Source organism: Brienomyrus brachyistius, chromosome 16 (genome assembly GCF_023856365.1).
Source record: "Brienomyrus brachyistius isolate T26 chromosome 16, BBRACH_0.4, whole genome shotgun sequence".
In the NCBI taxonomy this organism is placed as follows: Eukaryota; Metazoa; Chordata; class Actinopteri; order Osteoglossiformes; family Mormyridae; genus Brienomyrus; species Brienomyrus brachyistius.
Genome location: NC_064548.1, coordinates 15,810,398 through 15,828,346, shown reverse-complemented (window position 1 = coordinate 15,828,346; position 17,949 = coordinate 15,810,398). Strand labels below are relative to the sequence as shown.

General features: G+C 43.5%; 1 protein-coding gene and 1 long non-coding RNA gene across 4 annotated transcripts; one reads left to right on the top strand and one right to left on the bottom strand.

The window, feature by feature from the left end:
• The first annotated feature begins 4,278 nt into the window (after nucleotides 1–4,278).
• On the top strand, nucleotides 4,279–5,226 carry LOC125710253 (uncharacterized). The gene is made up of 2 exons (XR_007382944.1): nucleotides 4,279–4,474; nucleotides 4,550–5,226. It is a non-coding gene; the product is annotated as an uncharacterized LOC125710253 (long non-coding RNA).
• Nucleotides 5,227–6,626: 1,400 nt separating this feature from the next.
• LOC125710249 (four and a half LIM domains protein 2) lies at nucleotides 6,627–17,561 on the bottom strand. 3 transcript variants are annotated; one of them, XM_048979799.1, is made up of 6 exons: nucleotides 17,424–17,561; nucleotides 13,421–13,606; nucleotides 10,490–10,664; nucleotides 8,904–9,073; nucleotides 8,482–8,668; nucleotides 6,627–7,816 (listed from the first exon to the last, which is right to left on the bottom strand). In XM_048979799.1, exons 2-6 carry the CDS (start codon nucleotides 13,574–13,576, stop codon nucleotides 7,665–7,667), a joined length of 840 nt encoding a protein of 279 aa, XP_048835756.1. In that variant the 5' UTR covers nucleotides 13,577–13,606; nucleotides 17,424–17,561; the 3' UTR covers nucleotides 6,627–7,664. The 3 variants fall into 3 exon arrangements, with proteins under 3 accessions (XP_048835756.1, XP_048835757.1, XP_048835758.1); XM_048979800.1 differs by lacking the exon at nucleotides 17,424–17,561 and adding an exon at nucleotides 14,249–14,480; XM_048979801.1 differs by lacking the exon at nucleotides 17,424–17,561 and adding an exon at nucleotides 14,071–14,232.
• Between the last annotated feature and the right edge of the window lie 388 nt (nucleotides 17,562–17,949).

Below are 17,949 nucleotides of genomic sequence, written 5' to 3'. Positions count from 1 at the left end.
TTTTTATTCACCATGATACATCGTATTTGTATGATGAAAATGCATCTAGTTTTAAAGTGCTATATGCAGTACTACGTTATTGAAATATTCAGAAATAACTAGCAACTTCATTTTTTACAGACTGGATTCCCTATAATCATTATACGTGTATATAGTAAAATGAATTACATTAGACCATTCCTAAGACTTACAGTCACAATTAAGACACATGGTGAAACACTTAGGGATATCTTTAGACTATAAGACAACACTGAAATATACTGGAAATTGGTAGTAATATAATGAAATTATAAGAATCCAATGTGTTGCTGCAGCACCTAAATTACTGTATTGCCATGTATTTTACTCATGGTTATGGATAATAATATTTTTTCAGGTTATGCAATACAGACTTTGATGAACTATCCAAGATGTCTGCCAAAGCGCGTCATATTTCAGTCTAGCTAACCAGATACCAGGGAACATTTGGGTTGGTTAATACTTCTTTATCTTAGTTAGTTATTCTAATAGTTATTCTGCATAGGTTACAGGGTAGGGATCTGCTGCCTGATCTGGACAACAGCATAACACAATTGGAATTCAATAAATAAAGGACTTTATTTGGATGAAGCGATACCTAAAACAGGAGCAAAGCCCCTTTAAGAAAGCCAAAATCGACAGGTGCAAAATCCATCCGATAAGTCACCTCCCTCATTCCTCTACCTCCCGCCAGTTCTCATGCCTAAAGACATCCAGAGATCTCTGACTGGTATTGCAATGAGCTGATATAGCAGATCCAGCTTTGTGGCATAAATCTCTTGCTGGACTGAAGTTCCGATGTAAGTATCAGATGCTTATTTGTGCTGATTACATCCATTCATCCATTTTCCAAACCGCTTATCCTACTGGTTCGCGGGGGTCCGGAGCCTATCCCGGAAGCTATGGGCACGAGGCAGGGAACAACCCAGGATGGGGGGCCAGTCTGTGCTGATTACAAAACAATTAAACCAGCTAACTCCATAAACAGCGACGACTGTTATTCATTAATTTTCATTTGCTTTTGCTGTTAGATTTGCATTAACTGGGACATTGAAAAGAGTCCTTTTGGAATCTAGGAAAATGGGTTTTATGTTAGGATTCCAGTGGAAATGTATGTAAAGCAATGGGGAGGAGTCAGTGTAGAAGGCTTCAGTTTCAGTCTAAATATTCAGTAACTCAAACACTGAAAGGGGCATGGGGTCATGGAATAGTCAAATCGATGTGCCAGGTTGGGGTTCCAGGTCTGGGTTCATTTAGGATGCAATGTGATTGGTAGACCTAGGCCCCACCCACTACCTCAGGGATAACAGGTACCAGCCAAAGTGACGTGCATGTGAAGCACACAGCACAGTGAAGCACACAGCACAGTGAAGCACACAGCTGGGCAAGAAGCAGTTGTCAGAATGCGACTCCTCTAATTAAATCAATGCTGTTCACACCTTAAATGTTAACTGGCTTTAGCTGCTGCACTCATGAACTAACAAACCGCTGCTGATATGGATCTTTAATTAACAGTATCCACCATGTGCTCATTGCATGCAGAGGAACCTGGCAAAATTCCAATAAATATTTGTCATCTTTGACACGGTATGATCACAACAAAGCCGTGCACAATGCATGGTGCTGACTCCCTCATTTTCACGCCCAGGATAATGGCCGTGCTTTGAAATGTGTGCTTTTCCCAGTGCTGCCTTCCATCGATGATGCTTTCTGTCATTATTACTTTCACAACACCTACCACATTCTCCTTTCGGCACCAGGCAGCAGTTTCCTTAATTACCGTCACCAAAGGGCTTCCAAATTTGACAGGTTGGAAGTTCAGAGTGGTTGTAGTTTGCCGGACCATAATTTGACCGGATTTGAAGCGTGGTCTGGCTACGTAGCAGATGCACTATGACACAAGGGCTTGGAAATTGCCTTTTATGTACACAAGCTTGAAGAGAATCTCAACCATGAGCTTTTCAAGAAGCCTGACAAGTCAATGAAGCAAATTCTCCTTCTGTCTCAAGTTTCATTCTGTAATTGAAGTGCACTTAAGTTTATTTTCTCTAATTTTATTGCACAAAGAAGAGTTTGGTAGCATTATGTATACCATTATGTACACAAAGATAAAAATCTATTCACTGCTCATATACCTTACATGGAGAAAACTAAGGATTCAACATGGATGTTTTTCTGTTAAAATCCAGTGCTGCCAGTTGAGGTGAATAACCTCACTTCCATGAAGGATGTAATGAGGCAGAGAAGTATTTGTAGCAGTTCTTGGAATGGCATTAAAACAGCAGTTTTATCTGTCCTCATGTTGCTATTTAAAGATGCCTTTCACTTGACAACTATGGAGATAACAAAAGCAGCTGCTTGTAATAGGAATAAGCTAGGTAATGCCCAGAGTATAGGAAGATTAGTTTTGCCAGATTAAATATAACCTCCATGACTGACAGACCGAAAATGATAGAAGGGTTTAATTATCTAGCAGAGAGCTGATGTTTGTTAACCTCTACATTACATCATTGATAAAATTACATCCAGCCACTAGGACAGAGACATTATAGAGAATGTGTAATGGAAAATGCACGGATTTGTGTAATTTTGCAATGTTTGTGCAATATATCATTAATGTTTACAGTGTTGGCTGTTTTGTTTGTCATTGTGCAAAGTTTCTTTAAACACTGAACATTCTTCAGATTGCAGCTTAAGTAAAGGTATCGTCAAAGCAGCAGAATTATATGTTTTTGTTCATATGGCCTTCAGTTAGGTCGGTTCAGTGGAGATATTTGTATTATTCTGCTCAAGTTTACCCACCATGACAGCTTAATAATTCCTCTTCAGTTCATTCCCTAAAGGACATCGACACTCTAATTAGCAAATTAACTCTGCTTGGCTATTTTTTTATCTGTTTTCTGTTCAAAAGATATTGTGCATTGCAAGATCAATTTGCAGACTTCAGATACTATAATAAAATGAGAAAGGTGACTATACACATATATTGACACGAAATGTCAAACAAATGGACACAAATGAATAGACGAAAGCTCGCTCTCTTTTGGTTGTGAGAGTGAAGGTGACACCATACCAAGGAAAATCTCACTGGAGTGAGACTGTGGCTCATTCTCGGGGATCCCCAGATGCTCTGAAGACTTGCTTACGGTTTTGGTTGGATGCATTACTGTGACACTCCATCCATCCATCTACAAGCTAGTTCTGTGTTTATTCATTGCCATAAATTCAAATAGGTTTATAATTTGAATATATCAAAATTCACAAACTATGATTTGACTCCAGCCAAGAAAGAATACTTGTGTTCTGTTGCGTTCTCTTTAAGCATTTTGATAAAGCTTGCTTTATCAGTTTCAGCGGCTGACAGAAACCAAGTCTTTCTCAGATTGTCTCACCCACTCTGTCCTGTTTTCTGCTGATGGTCTCATTGAACAGAACTTTATGTGAAACCAGCAGCTGATGGGCTTTAGACTGCAGACAGAACTGATGCAGGACACAGCAACCTCTACGCAAAACAGTACAACCAGGAAACAGAAGAAAACAGCAAACATGCAGACAGACTTCTGGCAGACAAAAACCGCAAGATAACAGCAAATTAAGTCTTAGCAGAGCTCTCTGCTTGGTATATACTGAATTGGGAACTCACACTTCTGGTTTATATTAATGCCACAATAAAACTCCTTTCATCCTGGGAATTAAAGAATATGACAGCACAGGTGTGACATGAACTGCAGCATCTGTTCCAGTGTTTTGAGTACCAAACACTTGTCCTTGACCACGAAATGATAGGATAGGATACGTGAAAAATGTGTGGGATCTGGTAAGTGAAGACACAATGTGGGACAATGACATGTCAAATATGGTCTTCATATAAAATCCTAAACACCAAAAGCTGGGGAATGTCTTCTAGGACAAAGATTGGTTCGCAAGGCATCTTTTGGGACACAACAGCCCATATTCCATTACTAGCACATAACCCCCTGAATACTTTCCTCAGCGGCATTTATTCTTCTCTAAGCTTCTAAACTATTCCATCGAATTTCCATAAACTAGGAATTTCTTGCAAAATAATAGCAGCAGGCACTCTGTGACACACTCCAAAATGTCAGGAAACATCGATGCCAGCAGCGCTAGCAGCAGAAGTCTGGTCATTAACAACTGGACTGAATGAGTAAAAGAATGGAGGAATTGTGAATCAGGCAGTAAAAATATCCAATAAATATCTGAAGGGACAAGACTGTAAATGACTTTGAATGAAAGTGTAATGAGGTGGAGCTGGAGGGTGCGATCTGGTTGGGGCATGGTAATTTCATTAACCTGGCTGCAACAATTAAGCAATCAGCACGCGTATATAGGACCCGGTTGTGGTTGCGTGTGTGACTGATTTGCAAGCGTGACGTGACTCTCCGTGCGCTAGTATCTCCTTTTCCGGAAGTTGTGGCTATATCCAACGCTGCAGGTAGGGCATCAGTGGACGGGGTCGTTTGTTTGCTGTATGGGTGGTTGTAATGTGCTTTTGGTATCTTTCTTACAGTTGCAAGGGCTTAGTAAATCTAGCAGCTTGCGGTTGCTTCCGCTTTTAAGGCTTTCCAACTTTTACCGCGTGTAATCTGCCAGGTATGTCTCGTCTCCTTTTACCAACGTTTGGGTAGTAGGGGCATACCTAATACTGTGTTTGTATTTGTAGTGGATCGCGACTTGGAGTGTCCCGGACCGACGTGAGCCAGACCATCAACGGGATACTAAGTCACTACAAGTGCTGCTGTTTTGCCTGGATGTTTTATGTTTTGTTTCATGTTTTAATTGGTTTTAGGTATTAATGTGTTTTATTGTGCGGATGTAAATTGGGGGGTGTCGTTGGGAAGGTTTGGTGCTGGGCGGTGAGGATCCGTGTCGGGCGAAACCGCGCTGCGTGGTCGCGTTGCATTCTTTTAGCCCACCCCTTGGGTGGATGTACGTGCGTCATGTACTGCGGGACCCCTTAGAGTGTTGTCTGACTGTATGCCTCCCATTCTCCTCCCGATAACAGCTGCCTGGTTTGGGTTTTCTTTTGTCGTGTGATTGGAGTGTTTTAATATGATTTGATCTGTATTTGTGCTGTGATTTTGGTTTTAGTAATCTGCTGTTTGGTTTCTTTTTGTTTTTATTTGGAGTGTTGCCAGCAGCCTAATAAAGGGAGTGTTTATGGTCTTCGCGTCTCCCCTATGGTGATCACGAATCTGTGTCCTTTTATATTGGAGTGGGTTTTGAACTCTGGTATTCTAATTCTCTGGGTGAAATTCCCAGAGTGGCGTAGTCGGCTTGTCCATTTCCGTATTCCCTCGCTACTTCCTCCCTCAGTAACGCCACAAAAGCATTAGCTAAGCCATGGAGCATCATGGAGACTATATTTAGGTACTTTCACTGCACTGTGTCATTAATGTTTGGTATGGGAGTTACTGGGAGCTACAGACTCTTTTTTTTCCTTTTCTTTAGCTGTAGCGTATGAGTATCACTGACTGCGGGAATTCACTGATGGGTGCCGTAGCTTCACATCTGCAGTGTTGTCATTTGAATTGGTGTCTCTAAATTGCACATAGTGTGAGCGTGTCTGTGGGGAGTGGGGGGGGGGGGGGTCCAGGTATGCCTTACATTGTGGGACCAAATGTCCCCACAATGTGATAAACACCTGTTATTTTGATGTTGTGGGGGCCATTTTCGGTCTCCACAAGGGAAAATTCTATTTTATAAAAATCTGTGACTGCAGTCAAACAACTGCAAGTGCCAAAAGACTAATTTTTTGAATGAATGGCCCCCACAAAGATATGATTGCGGGTCTGTGTGTGTGTGTGTGTGTTTGTTTGTGTGTCTGTGTGTGTGTGTGTCCTGAGCAGGAATGGCATGTCCTCTATGGTGCTGACAGGGGTGTGACTGCATGCCACACACCATTCCCACCCAAACAGATTGTCTACACACCCAACAGAGACTGACCAATTTTAACCAATTGTTACTGATTTAATGGAATCATCCAAGGAAATACCCCCACCCCCCCAGGGAAACCCCCCCAAGACCTCTGATACAATGCAAACTCCGGTGCCCATTCATAGGCTGTCTCTATCTTTCCAGGCTATGTTTCACGTGGGACGCCCCCCTATCAAAAAAATGATGATCATTTCACTTTGTGAAAATGCTTAGTTTGCCTAAGCCAGGATCTGGCCCTGGCCCACCTACCATACCAAAATACCCACCCTAGGATGACATCATGGTATTGACACTTTTACAAAATCCAGGCTCACTGGGACCCTTCATTGGATAATTGTTATGGATGCAGCGGATGGAAGTTTCTGATTGGCTAGAATCATACTCTGTGTTCCTCAAGTGCATCTACATCACCTTTTATCTGGATTTACAATGTAATGAGCTACACTAGCTCCACACCATGTGCCCTGGAGCTTTTACTAACCTAATTACTCTTCAGGGGAGGATGATAGAGGATGCTCATGGCATGCCAAAGCACTTTCATTAATCCCTCCCGGTGATTAAAGAAGAGACTGGTGATAGAGTCACAAGACGGAGGTCACATTCTTGTACGCATTTGACTTGCTAAAAAGAAAATGAAAAAATACACTACATGCATTTTCAACCTACTTTATTACATTTGCACACAAAGTAATTGCTATATATATTACGATAAAATATAGAAATCAAAGGCACTTCTGTATAGCTGCTATTCTTTTAGCCACAGAATGGGTTAGTTTCTTTTGTATAATAGAGCATTATTGAGATTTGGCTTGGACAATAGTCAAGGTTGTGCCGTCTCTAACTGTAAAAGGCAAACAGGACCGATAATAGAGAAAATTCAAAACAAAAAAAAATTAATCAGATAAACATTTTAATATTAAAAAATTTGAGACTGAATTGTTAGTTCATCTATATGTCAAGATTATAACTCCAAACTTATTCCAAGAAAGTCAAATCGGTGCATGCAGAAAGCCAGAATATTCACAGGTTATTCTGAAATGAGCGAGGATTGACTGATGGTGATTTCGTTTACTATGGATAACCTGCAGGGGATGGCTGTGAGGGCAGCTTAACGCTGCTGCCCGACGAAGACTATGTATGTTCAGTTTTTGTATAATGTAACTTTTACTATAGATGTGCCACACCCATTCTCCTCTGTCTACTGATGTTTGCCATCTAATTGACCAATGAAAAGATGTTTGTATGAAGTAATCTTATTTAATACATTTGTATTCACGATAGTTGTTTGTATGGAATACCTTATATTGCTAATTTTAACAACTTAACATTGATAGCTAAATAGGTAGCTGACACATTGTTAATTGTGAATTTAAAGTGAAACTAGTTTGTATCTTGTTAACATATTTTCCTCACTGAAAACAATCCACGTAAGTCCATTTTAAAACATCAAACCGTTTACTGTGTAATGATAGGTTTCTATTTTTGGTGCTAAGGGTGTCCCATTGTGTTTATTTTGTGAAGTATTTTCTGAGAAAATGCATTTTTTCACACTCCTGAATTAATGGATTTTCGGAGATACATGTTTCTCATTGGACAGCGAAGATAGGGTGGGATTGCTCAGGTCTAGCACGCAGGCGCTGATTAACGCCGGCCACAATCGGCAGTTTCTTCTCTGTCCTCGTTGCCTTTCAGATGTCTTTTCCACACTCGGGACACAGAATGTCGTCTCTCTCGGTCAGGAAGCCCCGACCGACCAGGGAGATGGAGCACTTCTTGCAGTTGAAGCAGTCGTTGTGCCACTGGCGCTCCTCAAAGGAGATGTACTTACTCCCTCCCAGCCCTGGAAGGGGGACGCAGACAAAGGGGGCCATTGAGTTGGGACGCAAGGCCGGTGATCAGCAGCCCAGCGAGGAGATGGGGCACGTGGCCCCATCTGGCCTAGTGAATGTTAGCCAGTTTCCACAGAGATGGACCATGACACAGGTGGCCCCCGGATCAAGGAGAACCAGCTAATGCACCCCTGATCTCCATGAGATCACTTCAATTAGCCAGAATGTATAAGATTCTTAAAAGTTTAAAGTGTCTGTAGTTCAGTGTCTCCTGTTATTCGGTACAGGATGCATGTAACGGACAGTAAGACAGATTACACCTTAGAGCAGAGTACTCTGCGAATGACAATTTTACATATTAGTGTGGTTACATGGTTTCTTGGTTATAGATATTAAACATGGATGGAAAATTGTAGAGATTATGAAGTGATCAGACACTGTAAAAGAACCTAAAGAGTTAAGGTGGATCTCCTGTACTCAGAGTGTAATGAGTTCTTTCGCAAAAATGCTTCATTAGAATATGATTACAAGACATGTAGTATATAAGACACTGTATTTGGGTAACTTACATTGCTTAGTACCCTTTCAGTAGCTAGAGAGGTTGTTAAGACAAAGTAATGAGAAGTCCTCTCTAGGTTGTAAATGGTTGGGTCTAAGGGTGCAGGGTGTCCCATACCGCTGATAGGGGTGGTGCAGGATGCACACTTCTTGGCATACAGGTTGCAGAAGCAGCTGAGGCAGTAGGCGAAGTTGTCCCGAGAGGTGAAGCGCTGACCGGATAGTTGCTGCTTGCAGCCCGTGCACAGGAAGCAGTCCTTATGCCAGGGCTGGTCATGGTAGGTCACCCCGCCGGTGGTGATGGGCTGCAGGGCCAGGAGTACAGGGTCTCTCAGACCTTTCAGTATCCAGCAGAGGAGTTTCCACCAAAAATGCTTTTTAATGGCTGCAATTCCTAAACTCTCCCCAGCAAACACTCCCCAACAAAGAGTCAATAGGGCGATGGATTTGATCTCAGATCATGTTAGGTAAACATGCTAGCTAAGCTATAATGGCCGCCTTGTTAACATGCATCCCTGGTCCCCTCCACTGGGAGCCCACCTTCTTGCACTGCACACACTGCATGGCAAACTGCTTCTCATAGCAGGGCACGCAGTAGTTGTGGCTCTCCTTCGGGATGAAACTCTTGGTGCCAATGGGCTGCTGGCAGCGTTGGCAGCTGAAGCAGGTCTCATGCCAGCTGTTGCCTTTGTACTCCATTTTCCTGGAGCCTTGTGGTGGGAAGATCGACGTGGGGCAGTTGGAAAGGGATGGGGGGGGGGGGGGGCATACAGACCGTGAATGAAGCCTACATACACAGGTGTTTCATTGCCCTAGATGCATGCAAGTTTACTGCCATACGAAGGCAAAATACCATAATTACAAATTTTATCAAAACTGAGCTATGACTGAAATCAGATCTCTTAGACTCTTAGACTTCGTTTTGTTTCTTTGTGACAAAATGTCACTGTTCAGTTATACTCAGTTTTCAAGTTAATACTTTGCCTTCCTACAACATGTGAAGGTGGACTGTGAAAAAGCTATGAAGCCCATTTCCTTAGTTTCCATGTCAGCATAGTCACTGTGTTCTGCCTTTGTAGGTCAGTATAGTGAGATTATGTTTTGGCATCTGCAATAATACCACAGACTAAATCTTGCTGCATATTTGTTTTAAAACATTACTTGCTGAAACTCATTGTGTCCTTAAGTTGTTTATTAAATCTACTCATCAAATCAACTCAAATCATGCTGCTCCAAACCTTTGGTGCTTTAAATTATTTGGCCTGTAATAAAGCCATAATCACATTTATGTTGTTTATCGAGGTCATTTTGGGATGATTTGGCCTTGGAGTAAGACGAGGAAGATGAGCTCCGGCTACCCCTGGCCTCAATGAGTCCCCACGTCCCCTGGCCTCAGTGTGACCCTGTGTCCCCTCTCCTCAGTGCAGCCCAATGTCCCCTGTCCTCAGTTTGACCCCCACATCCTCTGACTTTAGTGTGATCTCTCGTCCCCTGGCATTAGTGTGACCCCATGTCCCCTAGCCTCAGTGAGACCCCTCGTCCCCTGGTTTAGTGTGAGCCCATGTCCCCTAGCCTCAGTGAGACCCCTCGTCCCCTGGTTTAGTGTGACCCCATGTCCCCTAGCCTCAGTGAGACCCCTCGTCCCCTGGTTTAGTGTGACCCCATGTCCCCTAGCCTCAGTGAGACCCCTCGTCCCCTGGTTTAGTGTGACCCCATGTCCCCTAGCCTCAGTGAGACCCCTCGTCCCCTGGTTTAGTGTGACCCCATGTCCCCTAGCCTCAGTGAGACCCCTCGTCCCCTGGTTTAGTGTGACCCCATGTCCCCTAGCCTCAGTGAGACCCCTCGTCCCCTGGTTTAGTGTGACCCCATGTCCCCTAGCCTCAGTGAGACCCCTCGTCCCCTGGTTTAGTGTGACCCCATGTCCCCTAGCCTCAGTGAGACCCCTCGTCCCCTGGCTTTAGTGTGACCCCATGTCCCCTAGCTTCAGTGAGACCCCCCATCCCCTGGCCTCAGTGTGACCCCTCGTCCCCTAGCCTCAGTGAGACCCCTCGTCCTCCACCCTCATTTTGACCCCACATCCCCTGGCCTTAGTGTGACTCCACGTTCCCCTGGCAGAGCTCACTGACCGGGCATGATGGTCTTCTTGCACTCGTGACACTTGGAGGAGTACTCATTGGAGTAACACTCCGTGCACAGCAGCTGCTCGTCCTTGGTGGAGAAGGGCTTGTCCGCCAGGGATCGTTTGCAGTGGAAGCAGTGGAAGCAGGTCTCGTGCCAGTGGCGGTCCTTGTATGACAGATCCTGGGGGAAAGGATCACATGCTCTGTTAGCGGGGGTCCGGCTGCCAGCTCACTGATACAAAAACCGATGAGTGACCTAGTATGACTCAGTACAGATTATAAAAGTACAAAGTAGGGAAGAATGTATATATGACTGTGTGGGCCAAACTAATTCCACTTTGCATTTATTTTATTTAGCAGACCCTTTAATCCAAATCAACATATAACTCTGAAAGCAGAGTCAGACAGTCATTGTAGATTAAGGGCCTTGCTCAATGGCTCAACAGTGAACTCACTCAAACCAGGGGACTTGAACCAATGACCTTCTGATTTCAGGCATAGCATCCTAAGCCACCTCACCCTACCCTCCAATTACTTTGTAGTTATCTGAGCTGAAAGAGTCACAGAAATGTCATCTTTCACTTGATACTCATGGAAATGTTCTGACCCCAAGAGGCAACATCAGGCTTCAGAGCCTTTTAAGTCGACGAGGACAGGAGTCATATGTGAGGGTCTCGGCGTGAAGGACAAGATCACGGGGTGCTGATATGCGCCAGTTCCATGGTTACTGGATTATCATCGCAAAGAGATACGAGCACCTTCACAAGATCTGATGACCTCATAATGCAGCTACAGTGACAGTATTGTCGTAATATGATCCTAGCAGTTAACAGGGAATGATTTTGAAGATGCTGTTCGCCTGCTGACCTGAAGGTCCAACACTTTTTAGGTCTGATAAATCTGTCAGCATCATTTCTAAAGTCCGCTACATACATAATTACAGACAAAATCCTACTTCTGCTGGTCATCGATACTTTTTCCCATCTTTCATTTCTAACATCAAACATCCTTTTTATACACAATGTGGTTCGTCTGCCGCCTGTCCAAGGAAGCCCAGGATCCACGGCAGGGGGCTCCCTGGATGCAATGTTAGTTTATTGCAGGACACAGGTATGCTCTCTATGGGCAACTTCGAGTCACTAACTTAATTGCCCACGTGCTTTGGGGCTGTCGGAGGAAACCAGAGCACCTGGAGGAAATTCACACAGAAATAGAACATGTGAATTCTACACACGGGGGGCGGCATGGTGGTGCAGTGGTTAGCACTGTTGCCTCACGCTTCTGGGACCTGGGTTCGAGTCTCCGCCCCCCTGTGTGTGGAGTTTGCATGTTCTCCCTATGTCGTCGTGGGGTTTCCTCCAGGTACTCCGGTTTCCCCCCACAGTCCAAAGACATGCTGAGGCTATTTGGAGTTACTAAATTGCCCATAGGAGTGCATGTGTGAGTGACTGGTGTGTGAGTGTGCCCTGCGATGGGCTGGCCCCCCATCCTGGGTTGTTCCCTGCCTCGTGCCCATTGCTTCTGGGATAAGCTCCGGACCCCCTGCGACCCAGTAGGAAAAGTGGTTTGGAAAATGGATGGATGGATGAATTCTACACACATGGAGCTGGTGGAGAATTCAAAGCCCAAAGCCTGGAGCTGTTTAAAATATTACCCACTAAGATATGGTTTCAGGTTTAACGCAAAGAGGGTTTAGTGAGTGCTAAAGTTACCACCTGCTGGTTTTGTGACTTATAAATGAAATCACTCGAACTGTGGCACTGGTAGCACTTTACTTGAAGGAGCACAGATACTTAGTACAAACTCAATTACCACTAAAGTACATATCATGGACAAATATAGTAGCTACTTGAGACAAAAGATGCATTATGATTAATTAACGTTGAACGAACATATAACTATTTCACACATGTTATTCATTACTTATTCCTTTGGTAGTTGCTTAGTAGTTCCTTCAGCAGTTCACAAAGTTGACAGATATAGTAACAAAAATAGTAACTGCTGGAGAAAAAAAGTTTATCATGATTCATTAATGATGAATTAACATGAGATAAGTATGTTAATAAAACTTAGTTTAAGGTTAATACATAAGTAATAGCATAATACTACATTATCTGTGTACCCCAAAGTAAAGTGTTACTGTGACATTATGTACATTTTTTATCCACTGAAGCAGCGACTGATAGCGATTTGTAGCTGATTAGTGCTTTGGGGCCGAAGCTGATCAGCTTGTCCAAAAGTTTTGCAAAGATGCCCAGTAGCTGACTGGATCTTCCAGATCGCACCCAACCGACGGCCTGCATTCCACTGACTAGGCTGTGCTTCAGGAATAATCACACAACTTTAACTTCTCCAATTTGGGTTTGGCTTCCTACCTGAACTTTATTTTTCCCAAGAGCCTCATAGTCCAGATATCGCGGATTTTGATAATTCCAGGGAACAGGCCAGAGAGGGTAAATCAGGTAATTAACATTGTTGGCAAACCCTGGTGTAGTGACAGGGATTTACAGAAGAATGAACAAAAAATTTAAATGATGGAGAATGTGGCATTATTGTTGAATTAGTAAAAGCTGTTTGTTGACTTGGAAAAAAAGACAAACTGCAAGAAAACATTTAATAATACTTCAGTGTTTTAATGATTACGTCTCCATTTTTAAATGTTAAATCATAATTATAAACGAATAATATAATGCTGGTCTTTTCAAATCTGGACCTCAATTCCAAACCCTTGTTTTCAGTTCTCACATGCAGTTAGTCTAATAATTTCACACAGGTAAATGATGGCTGGAAAATCAGCAGGTCTCAGACCTTGAGGACCGTGATTTGAATAGTCCTGATGTAGTGCATCGATCACAAGCTATCAGTGCAGCGCATTGCATGCAAATATTTAATGTGCGGCTCACCAGATTGCCTGTAGATGCATTAAGAACAGCTCACCTTGCTGTCACAGCCAATGGGCTTCTTGCATTCCTCACAGGTGTTGGAGTACAGGCTCTCGTAACACTTGACGCAGTAGGGGTTCTCCTCACGTAGGACGTACTTCTTCCCGAACAGGGACTCTTTACAGTAGTGACAATCGAAGCGGTCCGTCATTTTGACTCAGGGACGTCTTCGCCTGCGATTCTGAGCGGTGACAATGTGTCTTTAAAGCATCACTATGAGTCCACTTGACTTTTATGCATTCTCTAATAGCCTCAAAGCACATCAGGGAAAAAATTAAGTGATCAGCAAATTTACTGTTCATGAGGTCATCAATTATCTTATTATAAAAGACTGGCAGTATCAATAGAAAAATTTGACAAAAAAAATCTGAAATGGTCACAATGTGTTTGTGATACGATGAGGTAGTTTGCTTTCCTTATTTATATACAGCAAACACAGAATTTACATGACGCTTTTATCCAAAGTGGCTTACAGTAGATAAAGGTGTTACAATTTTCCTGGGATTTGAACCAACAACCCTTTTTAGCATATTGAGCTACAGGAGACTTTTGTGAAGAAGCTGGACTGTCTGCATTGTTTAATTACTGCCCCTGCCGCCAGGTGGCCTAATGCCCCTGAGCTTCTGTCTGCCCTCCAGCCTATACCTCTAACAGCATCTCACAGCGAATCAGCTCACTCCCTGGCTCGTCCCGCTCTCCTTCATCAACGTCAGGAAGATTGCTAACGGAATTAAACAACGTTGAGGGGTTCACGTCCAGCAAACCTCAGGTGTGTGGCAACGAAGGCACAGAGTGATATCACACCATCGCCGTCGCTACTCACATATGTGTCCGCTTCCCTCCCGGGGGGATCCTGGCCGCTCCTCCTGTCTGCCCTGATGTGAGATCCTGCAGCCCTAGCCCACGCGACTGTCGTGGCCCCTCTCTGGGCTAGCGGCTCCTGGGATGCTCTGTCTCTCAATGAGCACTACAACGGCTGTTTCGCACTCAGAATTCCCTCCGTGGTTTGACCATATAAGGAGGTAAAATCCGAGAAACCTCCCCCTCTCTCCCCCTCTCTCTCCCCCTCTCTCTCCCTCTCTCTCTCTGACTGGCAACATACCCACTTCATGTTTCCTGTGACTTATTTATCACTTTGTTACGTCAGTAATTTTTCCCCCCGAAAATGAAACCAAACAGCTGACTTTTATCTTTCGTTTTATTCTTTTATTCACTCTCCCCCCCCCTCCCCCCCCGCCCACATCGGCCAGTTCATTCTTGGTGGGTATCCATCCCGAGCATGTGCATGGTCGTGAGATGGGCCACTAGAGAATTTAACCACAATTCAGGCCTCAGATATGGCATCAGGCTGCCTAGACCCCCCCCCGGTTTCTGTGCAACACACCAGACGGACGTAGATGATGATGACACCGGTCATGTTCTCATAGGGATTTCCGGATGCTGCCTGTGTTTGTATAAGTGATATCTTAAAAATAATGTTGAAAAGGAAAAGTTTGCTGTTTTAAGGTAATGCATTCCTCAATCTGATATTCCTACAGACTGGAATTCTAGAAAGAAAAAACATCGACCCCCCCGAGCCCCAGCTCACAGCAAAAGGGTTGGATGAAGGATGAACGGTACAGGATGTCTTATCATGGGAAGCACTCAGGGGTTAGCTGCTGTAGCTGATGATGATCATGAAGCATTACGCTTCATGAATGTAACAGAAGCTGTTATCCGAAGTATTTTTATTGAGAAGATTGTTCTTCTCAGCCCACCTTCCCCGGGGGACCCAGTAAAGTTAAATGGCACTTTGCCCCCCTCCTCCTCGCAGCCCAAGGTTCACGTAATGCGTTCCTCTAAAAACCCAAATAAAATTGTTTAAATAATAAAAAAAGCATTAAGTTAATTATGCCTCAGTGGCAGCCTTGAAATGATGACACACCCACTTACGGAGAACAAGGAGATTTAAAGCAAGTTAGAATACTTACATCTTACATTTCATTATGTTACTAAATTAAATTCTGTCAAGACAACCGACAAAATATCTGTGACTTATCTACCCAAACCCTGAATGAATTTATTTTTTTCTAAAATAGCAATGAAATTAATTAATTCAATTAATAATGTATAGAAAGGAAAGGAAGAGAACTTTCTGGGTTATTGGGAAGTGAGGAGTGTCTGAATTATACAAGAAATGCCTTCCATAGCTAGAAATCCTTTCCAAGAAAAACGTGCTTCATTGCATCTGCCAGGAGACCATGGCCAGAGCTGAGCTTTGTGACGCAGCTTCTGCTTCGCGGTCCGTAACTCTTTGAGTGTTTTCAGATGAGTTTATTGCATTAATAGAAAAGCATGAAAATGTCACCAGTGGTTTCTATAGCCACACCTATACAGTGCTCCAAGGAATGATGACGGACAGCTGTACTCTAGGAAACGTCAAGGAGGAGAGAGGAGGAGAGAGTGGGCGTGGTCAAGAGGTGGGCGGGCCAGAGTCTTCTGTCTCCAGCTGGTCATTGGCTACCCCTATCCACAGCTATCCCTAGCTTTGTGACTTAAGTTGGGGCTGCCCCCCCACCCCTCTGATTAGCATCACGGGTACTACCGGCCGTTCCTAAACTTCATCATCGTCCCAGGGGTGCCACCTGCCCCCCACAATCGGCAACCATCCCTCAACACCATGGCAGATGCTATGTGCTTGGCCTGCAAGCCGGCATGCAGCACAAAGCTAATTAAAGGCAATGTAAGTTCCACCCAGGAACCTCCAACGACAGATTGCAGACACAGCAGATAGGACAACAAAACCGACAGCGCATTGTTCCCACCACCTGCAGCATCACGGTTCCCATTGTGTTCTACTGCTGGGGCTCAGCTAACATCTTGGCTCGATTTGACTCTGTTTTCCACCCATACGACACAGCAGGGAATCCTGTGTATGTGGGAGGAGCCTAAACAGCCTTTCCTCTTGAAATAAGGATAAGCAGACAAATAAAAATCACTGAAATTAACTTTTATCTGATTATATTGTAGAAATAACTAGTCAGCTGTAATTTAATGATTTAAAAATTACATTAATGGTTTATACCTCAAACTTACACATTATATATAAGTGATCGGATGCTGATAAATTTAAGTCAAGTACCCGAGTCAAGTAATATTTATTTGCATTGTCTGTGTAGGCGCTTGGAAATGTACATGTTGGAATATTTATAAGACAGTTTAAGCAGCAAAATGATGAGCTATTAGCCCGAAAGCTAATTTAGTGCAATTCCATTATTTAATTCACCCTGTGCACTTATCATATACTCATGGAATTAGGTAGCGCAAAACGAATGACAATTATACAGTCAGCAGCTTTGATAAAAGTAATTGTGGTTCCGTTGGCTACGGAAGGTTTCTAGCATAGTCAAATCGAGTAAAGCCATATAGCCGAGGATGATAAAAGCACACGGGATGGTTACGGGTAATGTATCATCAGTAACTGGTAATTTCATGCAAAATAATCACTGTCCTTTAATTTTACAATTTTTTTTGTTAGTTATGGTTATGTATGTCAAAATATGTATTGTGTGAACTATAATATAATATAATATAATATAATACAATACTATATAATACAGTGTGAATTTAAATTTTACAAATAATAACCATGAATCAATCCATCCATCCATTTTCAATACCAGTTTGTTTTACGAAGGGTCACGGGGAGTGCGGAGTGTATTCTGAACGCTCAGGGAACAAGACAGGGAATAACCCAGGATGGGGCACCAACCCATCGTAGGTAACAGACATAAAATAAATTACAATTTATGAAAACAATATGAAAGTTCCATCCATCCATTTCCTGTAACTGCTTAACCTATTTAGGGTCACGGGGGGGTCCAGGAATATGAAAGTTAGTGAACTTAAAGTTAGTGAATTTCCCAAGATGTAAATTGCAATACTAGCAGACATATGTTTAGTTGGGGGGAGATGGGGAAAGGAGATGCAAACAGCGGTGGGGGTGGGGGGAAGCTTACCGTGCGCGGTGTCCTCGGGAGCAGCGTGTCCGGAGTGAACTGCGGTGCGAGAGTGCTCACTCTAAGCTGTGCTTTATCAGATCACTCCACCAATGGATGGGCTAATAGGGGCCTGTCTGGACAGAACCAGACTTTTTATCCACAAGAGCTATAAATACAGAACTTCCAAAGAGCCACTGGAGATAAAGTCTGCTGTCCCCCAGCAGCTGGTGGCCTTATAAGGCTTCGCATTGTGGTCCTGTCCCCCCCCCCCCCCCCAACACACACACACACACACACACCAAACACGCGTCCACACCATACGAAGAAATGCACACGCTCACACACACCTAAATACACACACAAGTCCTAATTCGTATTATTGTGGCAACTCTCCATTCATTTCTCTGGGCATAACCCTAACCACAAGTACGACATGTGTGACCCCTACCCAGCCCTAACCTTAATCATAAGTCACCATTTTTTTCTTTTTTTCTATATTGCATTCACAGATGTTTATAAAATAGAGGCTTATATTGTGTAGACC

Bases quoted from the DNA above. Each gene is read 5' to 3' on its own strand.
- LOC125710249 (XM_048979799.1), bottom strand. From the start codon at position 13,576: ATGACGGACCGCTTCGATTGTCACTACTGTAAAGAGTCCCTGTTCGGG. The intron at 10,665-13,420 runs GTGAGCTGTTCT...CCTTTCCCCCAG, and splicing joins CCATTGGCTGTGACAGCAAG to GATCTGTCATACAAGGACCG. The intron at 8,669-8,903 runs GTGGGCTCCCAG...CTGGCCCTGCAG, and splicing joins AGTGTGTGCAGTGCAAGAAG to CCCATCACCACCGGCGGGGT.